Source organism: Girardinichthys multiradiatus, chromosome 20 (assembly GCF_021462225.1).
Source record: "Girardinichthys multiradiatus isolate DD_20200921_A chromosome 20, DD_fGirMul_XY1, whole genome shotgun sequence".
Lineage (NCBI taxonomy): Eukaryota > Metazoa > Chordata > Actinopteri > Cyprinodontiformes > Goodeidae > Girardinichthys > Girardinichthys multiradiatus.
The window spans coordinates 19402448-19417298 of record NC_061812.1 but is presented as its reverse complement, the minus strand read 5'-3'; the positions used below and the strand labels follow the sequence as shown (position 1 = coordinate 19417298).

Here is a 14851-nt window from a genome sequence, read left to right as displayed (position 1 = left end):
AAAGAGCCGTCCTCGGCGTGGGTAGGGGGCTGGTGGGGGGGAACTTCAGGGTGGGGGTTGGAGGTGCCAAGGCCCCTCTTGAGGTTGGGGAGGTGGGGGTGATGGATTGTGGCTGCAGCTGTTGGGGGGTGTCGTGGGGGATGGTTGCAGGACTGTCCCTTTCTCTTTCAAAGCGGCAGTAGAACTCGTTCAGGTCGTTGGCGAGGCGTCGGTCGTTGATGGAATGGGGGGCTTTCGGCTTGTAGTTGGTGATTTGCTTGAGCCCTTTCCAGACAGACGCAGAGTCGTTGGCTGAGAACTGGTTTTAGAGCTTCTCAGAGTACAGTCGTTTGGCCTCTTTCACTGCCTTGCCAAACTTGTACTTAGCCTCTCTGTATATGTCTTTGTCCTCACTCCTGAAGGCCTCTTCCTTATCCAGTCTTAACCTTCTGAGTTTAGCTGTGAACCAGGGTTTGTCGTTGTTGTAACTCACCCTGGTGCATGATGGTACACAGCTGTCCTCACAGAAGCTGATGTAGGAAGTCACAGCCTCTGTGTACTCGTCCAGACTGTTGGTAGTAGTCCTGAACACATCCCAGTCTGTACAGTCTAAACACGCCTGGAGATTCTCCACAGCCTCACTGCTCCACTTCCTTGTCGTCCTCACAACAGGTTTGCAGAGCTTAAGTTTCTGCCTGTATGTAGGAATCAGGTGGACCATGATGTGGTCGGATTGGCCCAGTGCAACACGTGGGAAGGCGTGATAAGCGTCTCTGATGGTGGTGTAACAGTGATCCAGAATGTTGTCCTCTCTGGTCGGACATTTTATAAACTGTCTATATTTGGGGAGTTCGTGGGTCAGATTACCTTTGTTAAAGTCGCCAACGACGATTACTAAGGAGTCCGGGTTGGTCCGCTCCACACTCAGTATCTGGTCGGCGAGCATGCGCTGTGCGACCTGCACGTTAGCTTGCGGCGGGATGTAAACACCGACCAGGATGAACGAAGCGAACTCACGGGGGGAATAGAAAGGCTTACAGTTTATGATGAAGGATTCCAGGTCTGGAGAACAGTGCTGCTGAATCACTGTCACGTCGTTGCACCAACCACTGTTGAGGTAGAAACAGATTCCTCCACCTTTCGCTTTGCCGGAGAGTTCCGTGTCTTTGTCAAGCAATATGTGAAAGCCAAGCCATCACAGAGTCACAGGTTCTGCATCCCCATGAAGATGTGATTTGGTATGAAATGTTGAGGAAAATTACTTTGCTGCCTAAAAACAAACATAAAGGCCAAACTGATGGCTGTCAGAGATCAGGACTTTATAATAGCGTTCTTTGGGCAGATGAGTTGGAAACATAATACAACATTCCAGTAAAACCTCAAACTAACTGTGAAGCATGGAGGTGTAAGTGTCATGGTATGGGGATGCTTTGCTTCAGCAGGACTTGGTGTGCTCAATATCACCATCATTTCTGATGTGTATCAATGGATGCTGGAATAAAATCTGTGACTTTCTAAAAACAAATGCTGAAGCAGAAATGGACCCTGCAAAGCCTGATCTGACAATGACCCGAAACACATCAGCAAATCAGCCAAAGGACTGGGTGAGAATTGAAAAATAGAAAGTCCTGGGCTGAGTCAAACCCGAGATCTTGATTTTATTGAGATGCTGTGGGGGAACTTGAACATGCAAGAGACATCTGTCATCTGAACGTGAGGAGTGGAGCTGACCTTCCTCTCACTGATGTCTGATAGATGGCAACAAGAAGCGTCTGACTGAAGGTATTCAGCTTCAGTGGGTAACAATACCTGTAAGGGGTATTTTCATTAGTTATTTTTTGATGATATCCTGCGTTTAGTGAGTAAAACAAGGTTTATTTTGTAGTTTAACATTCATTTAATGACTTTCCTGTTCAGACATAAAATAACAATAATTGAATATCTCATAGGGTGTCTTACTTTTTTCTGTATTTCACTCTTTCTGACTTGTTTTTTTTTTCTGGATGTCTGTTACCAAAGTACAACATAAAACCAAAAAAGACCAAGAAGAACAACTTGATCCCTCAAAAATGGTGCTAGCTTCACTGTGGATTAGTTAAACAAACAAGATATCCGTGTCTACAAACGTCAGCAGGTTTTTCCTGGCTAGACAGGGTGGTATCTGTTGCTTAGTTCAATATTCTGTTTACCAACATTAACCTTTCTGCAACCTATGATCTAACTGAAAAGGTTAACCTTAGTCAATCTCTTTTGATTTAAATGTCTGTCCACAGGTCAGGGACATTGCTGCTCTGAGGTTTACAGCCTTATTTTCAAGGAACAAGTCCTGATCCTGCTTTTACCCATATTACATCTCTGACATGTCTGTGCAACACTCTTCACCTAAATACTACGGCAACATGTATTTGTTATTTAAAATGTTGGAAATGAATAAAAAAATAGACATAATCTTATGATTTTTCTATAAGTAAATTCAATTTCCATTTCTTTACATGAAAACACAGAGCTTAGAGTAATGTACATGCTTGCAAAGCTGAAGCAAAAATGGGTTTCTTGTTTTACTTCTTCGAGTCCCTTTTGTGCTTTAATACAATATTTCCCAATATTGGTCATCAAGGCATATTGTCCTGCATGTTTTCTGACATTTTCTCCTTTAGCACACTTTATTCAAAGGAATACATTATCTCAATGGGTTGTCATCTGGTTCTGCAGCAGTGTAACTGCTGACTCAGCCTTGTACACCAGATGAATTAAAGCAGGGAAACATGTAAAACCTGCAGGGTGGTGAGCTCTGAGGACAGGAACTAGGAAACACTGAGGCAGCAGTTTTACTGTTCCTTTATATTCAATTAACAGAAATGTCTTGACACAAAAGGTTATGCTTTCCTTTTAACATTAAAACGGCATCGCAGTCTGTTATTTTACCCTGGATTTAGCTTCTAGGACTAGGTGTGTCCAATCTGAGCTTCCAGGAACTCTGCAGGCAATCCCCGAAATCTTTTTAAGGATTAAGGACACAACTGAACACCAGATGGCGCCCTATTACAGAAAAGCTCCTGAAGCTCCTGTTATGTTGGCTGTTTGATGTCTAACAGGAGAGGAATGAGAAGAATTAAGGATTGTGAGTCCTCTCATTTTATTTGAAAGGGAGGAAGACTTTAATGCCAATAGCTTCTTCAAGTCATCAGAAGTTCAGTTTAGGCCTTTTACACTCCCATTTTTGTCCAGGAGCATAAAATGAAAAATAACGATAATTTGGCTGTAAGGCGGTTCAGCTGCTGGCAATGTTGCCTCACAGCAAGGTCATGGGGTTGAATCCTGGCCAAGTCCTTTTTCTTTGGAGTTTCTCCCCATCTCTATTTTCCCAGGGTACTCCAGCTTCCTCCTACAATTCTAATATGTGCACAATGTCATGAAAGGTCATATACCCCTTAAGGGATTTCTTTTCTTTATTTTGACATAGTTAAATTTATCAGATCATCAAATTCCTTGTAATATCAGATAACGAGAACCTGAGTAAATAAGAAAAATCAGTTTTCTAATTATCCATTCATCCATCCATTGTCTGTACCTGCTTATCCTTGCAGGGTTGTGGTGCTTTCCTCTGGCGACCATTGGATGAGTGGCAGGGTACAGCCTGGACAGATTGCAATTTGAAATAATTATTTTATTTATTAAGAGAATTGTTATTTCATTAATGTTAATCATTCAAAGAATAATTTTTTCACATCATCTCCCTCCAGAAACATTTTCCAGCTCATTCTGGGGGATCCTAAGACGCTCCCAGGCCAGATGGGATATAAAGTCCCTGCAGTGAGTGCTTCCCCTGGGTCTCCTGCCAATTCGACGTGCCCTGGAAACCCCCAAAGGGAGGTGTTAAGGGGGCATCAGCATCAGATGCTCAAACCACCCTAACTGAATCCTTTCGATGCAGAGGACCAGTGGCTCTACCTCGAGCCCTTCTCCTAATCTCTAAGATTGACTCCAGCCACCCTATGGAGGAAGCTCGTTTTGGCCGCTTGTATCCGAGATCTCGTTCTTTCTTCTTTTGGTCATGATCTTATGACCATATGTGAGGATTGGATTGTAGATGGACAGGAATATTGAGAGCTTTGCTTTTTTGCTCAGCTTTTTCTTCACTACAGCAGACCGGAGCAGCGCCTGCATTACTGCAGACAAAACCCCAGTCTGTCCGTTTCTTCTTCCATGCAACCACCACTCAAGAACAAGACAAGATACTTAAACTCCTCCACTTGAGGCAGACTGTCCTTTTTCTGGTGGAGAAGCAGATGAATATGGGGAAAAAAAAGACATTTTGACAGACAACAGTATGTTTTAGCATGAACTTGGCGATGCTGAAAAAGCTATAATCTGAAAATTATAGCTGATCATGAACTGAAGGACGACCTTTCAGGTCCTGTGTCGGATGTTAGGTCAATGTTTCTGTAAGAAATTGCTTGTCCTCATATTTCAGGCTTGATTTAGATATTGTTTGTCCACTTAATTACTTAAATTGATGTGTTGTTTCTGCAGTGAGATGTTTTTCTTTTTTTTTACCTTTTATCTTAATTTTTACAGCTTAGACCTTCAGTCCCATCAGACCAAGCACTGTAAATAATCCCACAACATTCAGTAACAGATGATTCTGTTCATGCCAACTGCATTAAAGCTGAACTTCTAATTGTGAAGAAGAATTAAAATGGATGCTTCATTTCTGCTTTCCACCCCCCCATCACTTACAAGATTAGAAAACTCACACTCCAGCCTCAGGAGGGCCGCGGTAGACTGGAATCAGATCTCTCCAAGGAGAGTTCAGTGACTCTTTAATGGACATTTTCCCCTCTGGAATAACGTGTCTATTACAGGAGAGGCATCCTGTCTGATACAAATCACAGCAATGAGCAGATAGAGAAAGGCTGCATGCTGAATAAATGGCACGTTGTTTCAAACTGTGTGCTCTTTGTTGTGGAGCAGCTGTAATCATGATGCAACAAAACTCAGTTGCTTTCAAGTGTGAAGTAATGAAGCAAAATGGCATGGCTGTCCACATTTGAAAAGTACTCTGACACGGAGCGTAACTTGGGAATTGTTTGTCATTTATTTTTGAAATTTCAAGCCATTTATTTTTTGTAGTTACACAACTGTGCACTTGGATGCATCTCAGATGGAATACGAAGGGGGGACTTGTTGGCGGCTGTGGCTCACTTGCAGCGAGAAAAACACTGAACTCCAGGAGATGTCTCTTTCATTCATCATGTCACACCCCCCGAACCTCACACGGTTGCCAAAAATACAAGGAAGAACGATGAAAAACATGGCACAGCTTCTCGCCTCCCAGCTGGAGGTTTGGCACGTCTCCACTAAGATATGTGCCTTGAAGCTCTGACAGGAAGGGATCAAGTGTTAACAAGCTGAGGCAGAGCATTCCTGTGTTTCAATGAGGACTCATCTGCTAATCATGTGTTTCATTTTTGGGTCTCCATTTTCAAAAATGTGTTTCAGATTTCATAGTAATAGGAAAGAAAGTCCTCTATAAACTAACATTGCTGCATCAAAACAAGGCCTATATATATATATATATATACATATATAAACTTATCTCACTTAGGACTCACAATTTCAATTGACATTTTTTATCCATTAAAACTGATATACTATGATGGTTTAATGTTATGTTGAACTGTATTTTAGGTGCTAAAATAACATTGCTATGACATTACTATTAAAACTTATGGGAAGAAACTTGTGCCATCAGAAACTGAATTTGAATTGCTCAGACTGAATCTGTATTTGTGTAATTTGAAATTAAATGCAATGGTTGGAAAATTAATTCCACTAAACTGAAACTGAATTTTATGGTTTGAAACTGAATTCATTTGTTTTTAAAATGTATTTCGTTGTATTAAAAATTCAGTTTGACCTCTTTCACTTTCAGGTCTGTAATTCAATTTCAGTTCCAAAATTCAGTTGTTTTTTTTTTGTGTGTGTCCTTCAGGATAGCCACAGATTAATCAAACACAGATTCATCGATTTAAGTTTCACATCAGGTTAAACTTCCTTTACGGCATGTTGAGGTGGAGCAGTGTAGCATACATGAGCTTGGAGGATGTCAATCATCAAGTCAAATGAGCATCTATAAGCAGCGTCATGTAAAGAAATGATGGTCAAACAGTAACACTTATGCTACCTGTAGCTATTAGCTAAACATCCACATTAGCATAGTGTGCCGCCGGTGTTACGTCGGTCTGCGTTTCTCTTGCCCTTACCTCAGCGTAACTTCTGTTGCCTAGCAACCGTGTTGTGAAGCGCAGAGTTGTGAAGCCGAACAAATGGAGCCTGAAGGTTAATAAAGCTGTCTCTACTGTAAATAACTATAACGGTTTTTATTTACCCTTTTACATATTGCTGATGGCTTATAATGCTGTTTTGTTTTAAAATGTTATTGTTTTATGATTTGTTCATTATTTAGCCATTTAAAATGTTGAAAATATTTTTTGTGTTCATAGATATTAAAATCTAACACTAGATATAAAATACATTGATGACAAATACCATTTGTTTAATTTATTTGTAAAGCTTTCAACAACTTAAACACTAACATATTAACTTTAAGAACAAAGTTTAAATCAGTTTATTTGCAGAGCATAATAGTAATTATTATAGTAAATAAACCAAAAACATTAATATTAGATTTCATCTGACTGAATTATATCTGTTTAACTTCCACCCATTGGGGAAACCCAGCGGGAGTTTAAAAACAATGTGCCGGGAGTCAGCTGTTCTCTCGGGGTTTAGCGCATCCTCAACCACCCGTTGAGCTGACAGCTGGCGAGGCGAGCGGCTGCTGGGTCAGCGGAGCAATTAAGCGATATCTTGATAAACTGATCAGATATTTTACGTTTACATTCTCGTCTAAAAACATTGGAAAAGTTCAGTTGTTTCACAGAATGCGCAATATAATTTTATTCACAGCTTTTCTGTCCTCCGGCCTTTGCTACTTCCGTTTGAACAATCTACTTCGACCCGCAATGAATCATGGGATAGGGTGGGACACGGAGGATACACTGGACCCATCCTTCAAATCTGGGGATAAGGACGCATTTGTTGGAACCTTGGAGATTGGACAGCATTCGTCGCTCGGCCTACAAATGCGCCCCTCAAAGCATGCAGATGCAGTCCTAAATTTGGACACAGCAATAGTGAATGACTTCCGTGAATCAGTAAATCTGTGTTTGGTTAATCTGTGGCTTCAAGAACCCGGATGTGTGACACATAAAAATTAATTTTGGAACTGAAATTGAATTTCAGACCTGAAAGTGAAAGTAATCAAACTGAATTTTCAAAACAAAGCAAAGCAATTTTCAAAGCAAACAAATTCAGTTTTAAACCATTATATTCAGTTTCAGTTTAGTGAAATTCATTTTCAAACTGTCAGGAATAACCTGTATTAACATGCTCATAGCTGTTTTTCCCATTTATACTATAGTGAAATAAAATACAAGTTCTAATGTTTCCCTTTTGTTACAATAGGATAAGAATGCTCATAAACATACAGTACAAGGAGAAATGACCCAAGGTTTGTCATAAATGACCTGAAGCTGGGGCACTGGGGTTGATAGTGGAGCAGCTGGTATAACTGGGTTGATTAGAAAGCTACAGCACACTTAGATTAAGGATGAATACCCACTACTACACAATCTACCAGATAGACACCACAATGGTGACAGTCTACAGATCATCACTGAGGGAGGGAACATCCATTGCATTGGAGTACCTGATATAAAACTATATGTGACTTTCTATCAAGGCTCTTCGCCATCCTTACACATACGGCGACGGTCCGAGACGGGAGCCTCAGCGCTGATCTCTGTAATCATTCCTCTGCCTTAATTTAGATTAAAGGAGCTAAAAGTTAGAAACTGTTTGAGAGTCGTTCCTTTAAGAGTCAGTGTTAGATAAAGTGTGTGATCGCTTCTGGGGTTCAAGTACCAGAGGGTCTCCGAGGCGTCTGACCTCCAACAGGGTGCGGTAGCTCGGACAAAACCAATGCATTTAATTTCAAATTACACAAATACAAATTCAGTCAGAGCAATTCAAATTCAATTTCTGATGGCACAAGTCTCTTCCCATAAAAACTATTCCTAATATGAAATATTCATGTTCAATGTTTAAGTCACCGTTTAAAACCAGACTATATTTTAGCAACAGACATGGCAACTCTCATTTCATTGCTTGTTGCAAACATGTTTTAAAATTAAAAAGCTTGTGGTGGTGCTTGTATTGTAGCCCTGGCAGTAAAGCCATGATGCTGTTGGCTCGTAATGCCCGGTGGTTAAACTACTACAAATAAAAAATGACCAAAAATCCAAATCTTTGTGCTGTGACTTCATAGAAAAGAAAATCTGAACGTTTAGTGCATCTAAAAGAAGAAACTGCTACAGAATTGTTAACTTGTTTTTAACTGCCTGGTTGTGAGATTTATACACACACTCACCATATTTATCCTGAGGCGAGTTATCAGAGCTGCCATCCCAAGACAGGAATGCAACTTTGCTGCTTCCCATTCCAGAGAAAAGCACTGCCCTGCAGCACGAATATTAATTCTTTGAAATATTTCAAGACACTCAAGTTTTTACAGCAGTTTATTATACATTAAAACATTCACCACAATCCTCCAGAAGCAAAAGCACACTGGAGTGTTTTTACACAATGATAGGTGTGCAGAGGCCATCACCTACAGACACAATTGTCATTAAATCCAATATAAAGTGTCATAGTTATAAGCAGAATATACACATATTTTTTTATCAGATTCAACAGTAACCCAACACATCCTCATTATTTGTAATACTCCCACTGAAAGCAGTACAGCAAACTGGAGTCAAATTCCCTTTAAACCTGCATGTTGAGATCCACGTTGAAGGACATTTGTTTTCTAGACTGTCTGGATCTTTATCCTAAAACCTTACAAAATAAATCCAAATGCAGTCCTTTCTGGGTGATGAGCAGATCCAGGTGTTGCTCTGCAAAATGACTCAGAACCTCTGAATTGTAACAGGCTCCTGCAGATCTGTGCATGTTAAAACAGCCACTGATTCGCAGTTTGGATTGGATTCTACAGCACATACTGGAGTCATTTCCTATCAAATTGAGGGTACTGCCCCAATTTTCACTTAATAAACTGACAAAGACGACACATGCACAAATGCAAAACAAAAAACAAAAATACAGTAGCAAAGGAAGGCTGCTACATTCGTTTCATTATTTGTGTCAACTAAATTCGACCTCATCTCAAAGTTTTGTGCAATTATTAACAATTTTGGCCATGGCATGGGTGTTGAGCTTCATTACCGACAACTGAAGTTGGATTTGAGTCTCCAGCCGAGCCAGGTGGCACAAAAAGATCTCAGCTCCTTCCAACATGACAACAAACACACTCCTCTCAGTTATCTGGCTTTGCTGAGAAACTCTTGCAGCAGAACCTCTGTGACCAATGATGGAAAAGACAAAAAAAAAAAAGAAACAAAAAGCACCTGAGGCATGTGGGACAGAAACGGACACCGCCGAGCCTCAGAGGAATCACCTGTGATTTTTATCATCATGCAACACCCGCACACAATTCACCCCCTCATTGCCTCTTCTCTAAACATTTAGCAATTTTATTTAACAAATGAGGGGAACTAGAATAAGAACACGTCTCTGCGGCACTCTCCTCTGACAACAAGATTCAATATTTACTTAATATTATATTCATATTAAGACAAGATGAGGAAAGCAACACGTGGACACCATAATGGACGGTCTTAGGAAAGGAACTTAAATATGTACCAGCTCCACTGGAGACAGATTTCCACATTTATACCATATATATATAAGCTTGAAGGTCCTTGCTCCACCAATAGCAGCATATTCCTAGACAATGGCCTGCCCCTTTAAAATACCTACTGAGCACAGTGCCTTACAAAAGTATTCACACCCCTGAAACATTCCACCTTTAATAGTTACAGCCAGTTTTATGGGGATATTATGTGAAAATGAGAGAAAGTGGTGAATATTGGTGAAGTGAAAGATGAACAATACAAGGATTTTTGAGAAGTGCAGCAGGCATTTGTTTTCAGCTCTCTTTACTCTGACACCTACAAATAAAACCAGTGCCACCATTTGCCTTAAGAAGTTACAGACACTCAAAGGCATGACAAGGAGAGCAATAATCAGAAGCAAAGAGGCCCATGGTAACTCTGGAGGGGCTGCCAAGATGCATAGCTCAGGTGGAAAAATTTGTGGACAGGACGACTATTAGTTGTGTGCTTTACAAATGCTGCTTTAATGGAAGAGTGGCAAGAAGAGAGCCGTTGTAGAAGTCCTACCAAGCAACCGTTTGACCAACATGCAAAACACCAACCAAGGATATCACTGAAAAAGCACCATCTCCCCCAACAAACAGTAGTGGCAGCATCATGCTGTGCTTTTCTTCGACAGAGAAGCTGGTCAACATTGACGGGAAGACAACTGGAGCTAAATACGGGGCAATCCTGGAGGAAAACCTGTTACAGCCTGCGACAGTTTAGACTGGGGCGGAGCTTCACTTTCCAGTGCAAACTCTAAACACTCTAAACATGCAGCCAGAGCCGCAAAAGTACGGTTTGGATCAAAACGTATACCTGCGGTAGAACGGCCCAGTCAAAGTTCCGACCAAAATCTATTGGAGAATCTATGTTAAGACTAGAAAAGAAATGTTCATAGAAGGTCCATCCAATCTGACTGAGCTTTGACTGAGCCTAGGCAAGTAAGCTGACTCAGGGGGGTTGCTCTAAAAATGCATGCCACACTTCTCAGATTGTTATTTGTAAAGCATTTTAGTAACTATAATTCATTTTCCTTCCCTTCAAAATAAAGTCATACTTACCTTGGGTTAATCGGTCACAAAAAATAAATAAAATACATTGAACGTCTGGTTGTAATGGGACAAAGTGTGAAATAATTCAAGACGTGTGAATATTTTCTCAAGGCACCGCATGAAGTGCTCATTCACTCAGTGAAGTGTTTTAGAAATAAAGTGGACAGATCACACACACATACACACACACAGGTTTTCTTCACAATGACGGACTGTACATTAAGTGAACAGAGGAAGAAACTTAATGGTCCTAAACAAATATTGATGTTTTCCTTTCAAGTCAACGTATTAACTTATAGAAATAATGAAGAAACTGTAACAACCCTAAGAAACCAGCAGACTTGACATGAGTGAAAAACTTCCTGAAACAAAATAGAGGGAAAGAAACCCAAACAGGAGTTCTGTCAATCACTCATCTTCTCGGTTATACCGCTGGTTTAGCCGCCTGTGCAACAAGTCACTGTCGTTCCCTGTGTACTTGTCTGGAAACAAAGAGACAACATTGAGCCTGACAGCCATGACTTTATGGTAAGAGCGAGCAGCCTGGGAATGTACAAGGTGGGCCCCAGACAGTTCCGCCGAGAGAAATGTTCTTCGTCTTTCGCTCTCGAACCCCAGGAGAGCCCAGGTTTCTCCAATTAATGTCATCTTTGTTCCTAAAAAGATGCTAAATGAGGTCCAAGTGCAAACAATAACTTTAAGGTTCTTAAAAAATAAAAATTTCTGAGAGTAACACTAAGAATGATTCTTGACAGAACTAAAGAAAATAATACACCCCATTAAACATTTTTTAAAGTGTGAATTTTGTCACCTATGATTTATTCCTCTGTTTGGTCAGCTGCAACCACCGCGAGTTGCTCTTAAAGCCGCACAGTGTTGATCCGCAGCGGCTGCACGTTCTTGCCGTTGGCGTGGCTCTGGCCGGGGCTGAAATAAGGGAAGACCTTGGAGGTGAATTTCTCTCGGTACGTATAGAGCCAGGACATGTCATCTGCGTTGTAGAAGATGAGCAGGCCTTTCGGGTAATCCAGGAACACCCCCACCTTCTCCAGCTTGCTCTTGACATTGAGGCGCGTCCAGGGCTCGGTGCAGGCGCTGTACTGGTTACCATCGTGCATGACGATGCAGTAGAAGCCACGACTCGGCTGGATCTGGATGCTGCCTTTGCGGCTTACCGCCTCATTGGCCACGCCGATCATCCACTGCGTCTTCTCTGACACCATCACCTCCCAGTAGTGAACGCCTGACACAAAGCCCTCGGCTCCCAGGACGGACACCTCCACGTCGAAGCGCCGAGGGGAGTCCTGCAGAGGTTGCGGGTGGAGATTCCCGTAGGCTACAATGGTGCAGTCATCTGAGAGGATCAGTCTTTGGTGGGCTGTGATGGGGTCAAGGGTCAAGGCTGCTGGCACTGTTGGTGAGAGAGATAAAAGAGACTGTTGCAGCTTAAAAGGTTATATATCAGATTTCAAGGCCACAAAAACCTACAAATCTTGAAAGTGGGAAATATAACTTTCAATCAGCTCTTCCATTGATTTTTAAAGTAGGTTAATTATTTTAAAATGCAGCTTTCTAAAACAAAACTCTTTGAGTAACCACTAACATATTTAAATGAGGTTTCTGTAACGGCACCATGAATGGTGATCACATAAGGTGGTTTTCTAGTCATAAAAACAAAAAATTTATAATCACTTAAACTGATTTCAAATGGATGTGTAGCCACTAATTGGCAACACAGAAACAACATAAGTAAGCTGTACGCAAATAAACTGGTAGGGAGAAAAGAGCTCTTTTCACCCACCAAACATGTCCCGTTTAGAACAGATAGCTCTAGCAGGGAGTAAACAGCCAGACCAGTGTAGGGGCTGTTCATGAGCATAAAGTTTATCAGGTAAGAAAATGCTTACATTTACGATAATTAGATGCATCAGCATAGTTTTTTTTCTCCTTCTCTGAGTGTAATAAATAACATTTGGCAGCAAATTCCATCAAACTTACATTTAACTACATTATGGGGGTGTAGCTAAATATTCATGAGTAAAAGATGGACTGATTATGTGGAGAAATGTGAAACTTGTATTCTGGTGACGTGGCTGTATGGAGGAGTGGGATTGCCGAGAAACAATGCTGATCAGAACAAGGCCAGAAATAAAGTTTACCTGAAAGCTGCCAGAATTTCAATGTTTCAAATTACAACTCAGTTTTTAAATACTTGGGAAGTGTGCTGGTTTGTTAAGTCTCCAAGCTACCGCACTCACAGTTCTCCCAACTTCCTTTTCTTCACTGGATAAATCTCCATATAAATCTTCACTTTATGAACAAAAATTAAAGTTGAAGACTTTGCCATCATGACCTTTGTCTCAGGTGACCATTGTCCTAAGCACTGATGCCTGAGTTTGGTGTACCAGATGTAACTCATCCTTCATTCTTCACCAAGTCTTGGCTGTGTCCTCGGCGTTTCTGTGTTCTGTTTATATATTTCGGCCATGGATTTTAACACAATTCTAATGTTGTGTTAACATTAACTTTCTGACTTGGATAATGCACCGAAACTATATGAAGTCATTCTAATGTGATATGAACAGATTCATGGTGAGCCAATTGGTAAATATACTCAAGCTGTTAAGAAACTTTACAAAATAGGTGTGGTGACACAGTCACGAATGAAAAACAGAAAATATTGTTTCACCACAACTGCACCATGTATTTGTTTTTGTCTTCAACAAAACTAGTCTTCAAAGTAAAGTGTCTTGCAGGAGAGCTCATTTTCAGCAACATCAACCACGCCAGGAGTGTAAACAATACAGAGACAGTAATTATGGAGATGGGAGGAGCAGTTTCATATCACAGCTCTGTAGGACGTCTAAAACTCTGTGCAGTTAAGTGTTGTAGGGAGGGTTTCTACCCAGTGGAGCTTCTTGCAAGCCTGACTTCCCAGATGTAGAACAACTTGGGGCTCTACCAGGGGTATAATAATACATCAAGCTTATAAAAAGATTATATACAACATCAAGTTTAGTAAAGCTTTCACAAATCAAAAAATGTGGTCTAAAAACTCTGTAATAAGTATAGACCAGTCCAGTTAAGAGTAGGCTAGTCTGAATATTGAGTATAATAAAGAAATAGTGAGCGCTTTCACTACAAAGACCCTCGATGCAGATCATCTGAGACACAGACACAAATGAAGAGGACATATCTCACCCCTTGACCACACAAAGATACTATTTACCTGGGGATTATTTCATATTTTAAATTCTCAATTTAGGTAAAGCCAAAGCTAAGGGATGAGGACACAACTCAATTCAGGGAAAGTTAGGACAGATGGCTCATGCACGAAGTAGGGCTTCGTGATTTTAGGACATCTTGTGTTGGCTATAATAATTAAAAATATTGAGATGACTCAGTTGTGGTATGTGCAATACACGTATTTTCTTCTTTCTTTTCCTTCTCATCTGTGCCTCCATGTGACCTTTAGCATTTTGGGCTGTCATTTATGCCTGGTGTGAGCATCTGCTTCCATGAGACTCTGCCCAACTGGCTACATTTTACATTAGTATGCAAAATGCTAATGTAACACTTGGAATATTTTAGCCACGTATTGATGTCTTAACAATCCTTAGCAATGCACACACACTTGTATTGTGATATATAGGTCCTTCTCAAAATATTAGCATATTGTGATAAAGTTCATTATTTTTCATAATGTCATGATGAAAATGTAACATTCATATATTTTAGATTCATTGCACACTAACTGAAATATTTCAGGTCTTTTATTGTCTTAATACGGATGATTTTGGCATACAGCTCATGAAAACCCAAAATTCCTATCTCACAAAATTAGCATATCATTAAAAGGGTCTCTAAACGAGCTATGAACCTAATCATCTGAATCAACGAGTTAACTCTAAACACCTGCAAAAGATTCCTGAGGCCTTTAAAACTCCCAGCCTGGTTCATCACTCAAAACCCCAA

The 14851-nt window shown here is 40.6% G+C and overlaps 2 protein-coding genes across 5 annotated transcripts in view; both read right to left on the bottom strand.

The window, feature by feature from the left end:
* The window catches only part of znf362a (zinc finger protein 362a), a 49783-nt gene extending 43554 nt beyond the window's left edge, over positions 1–6229 (bottom strand). For 2 of the 3 annotated variants that reach the window (XR_007035435.1, XM_047347772.1), the window contains exons 1-2: positions 6167–6229; positions 3551–5361 (exon numbers count right to left, since the gene is read on the bottom strand). Coding sequence is in view for 2 of the 3 variants with exons in the window: in XM_047347772.1 (XP_047203728.1) it covers positions 3551–3687 (137 nt within the window). In the remaining variant the exon portion in view is untranslated. Of the gene's footprint in view, positions 1–3550; positions 5694–6166 lie in introns of those variants that run through there. The other variant, XM_047347773.1, reaches the window with a different exon arrangement.
* A 2374-nt stretch (positions 6230–8603) lies between these two features.
* Positions 8604–14851, bottom strand: part of trim62.1 (tripartite motif containing 62, tandem duplicate 1) — a 55687-nt gene continuing 49439 nt past the window's right edge. For both annotated transcript variants that reach the window (XM_047348319.1, XM_047348317.1), the window contains exon 6: positions 8604–12287. In XM_047348319.1, coding sequence (XP_047204275.1) covers positions 11737–12287 — 551 coding nt within the window. In that variant the 3' untranslated portion in view covers positions 8604–11736. The remainder of the gene's footprint in view (positions 12288–14851) is intronic.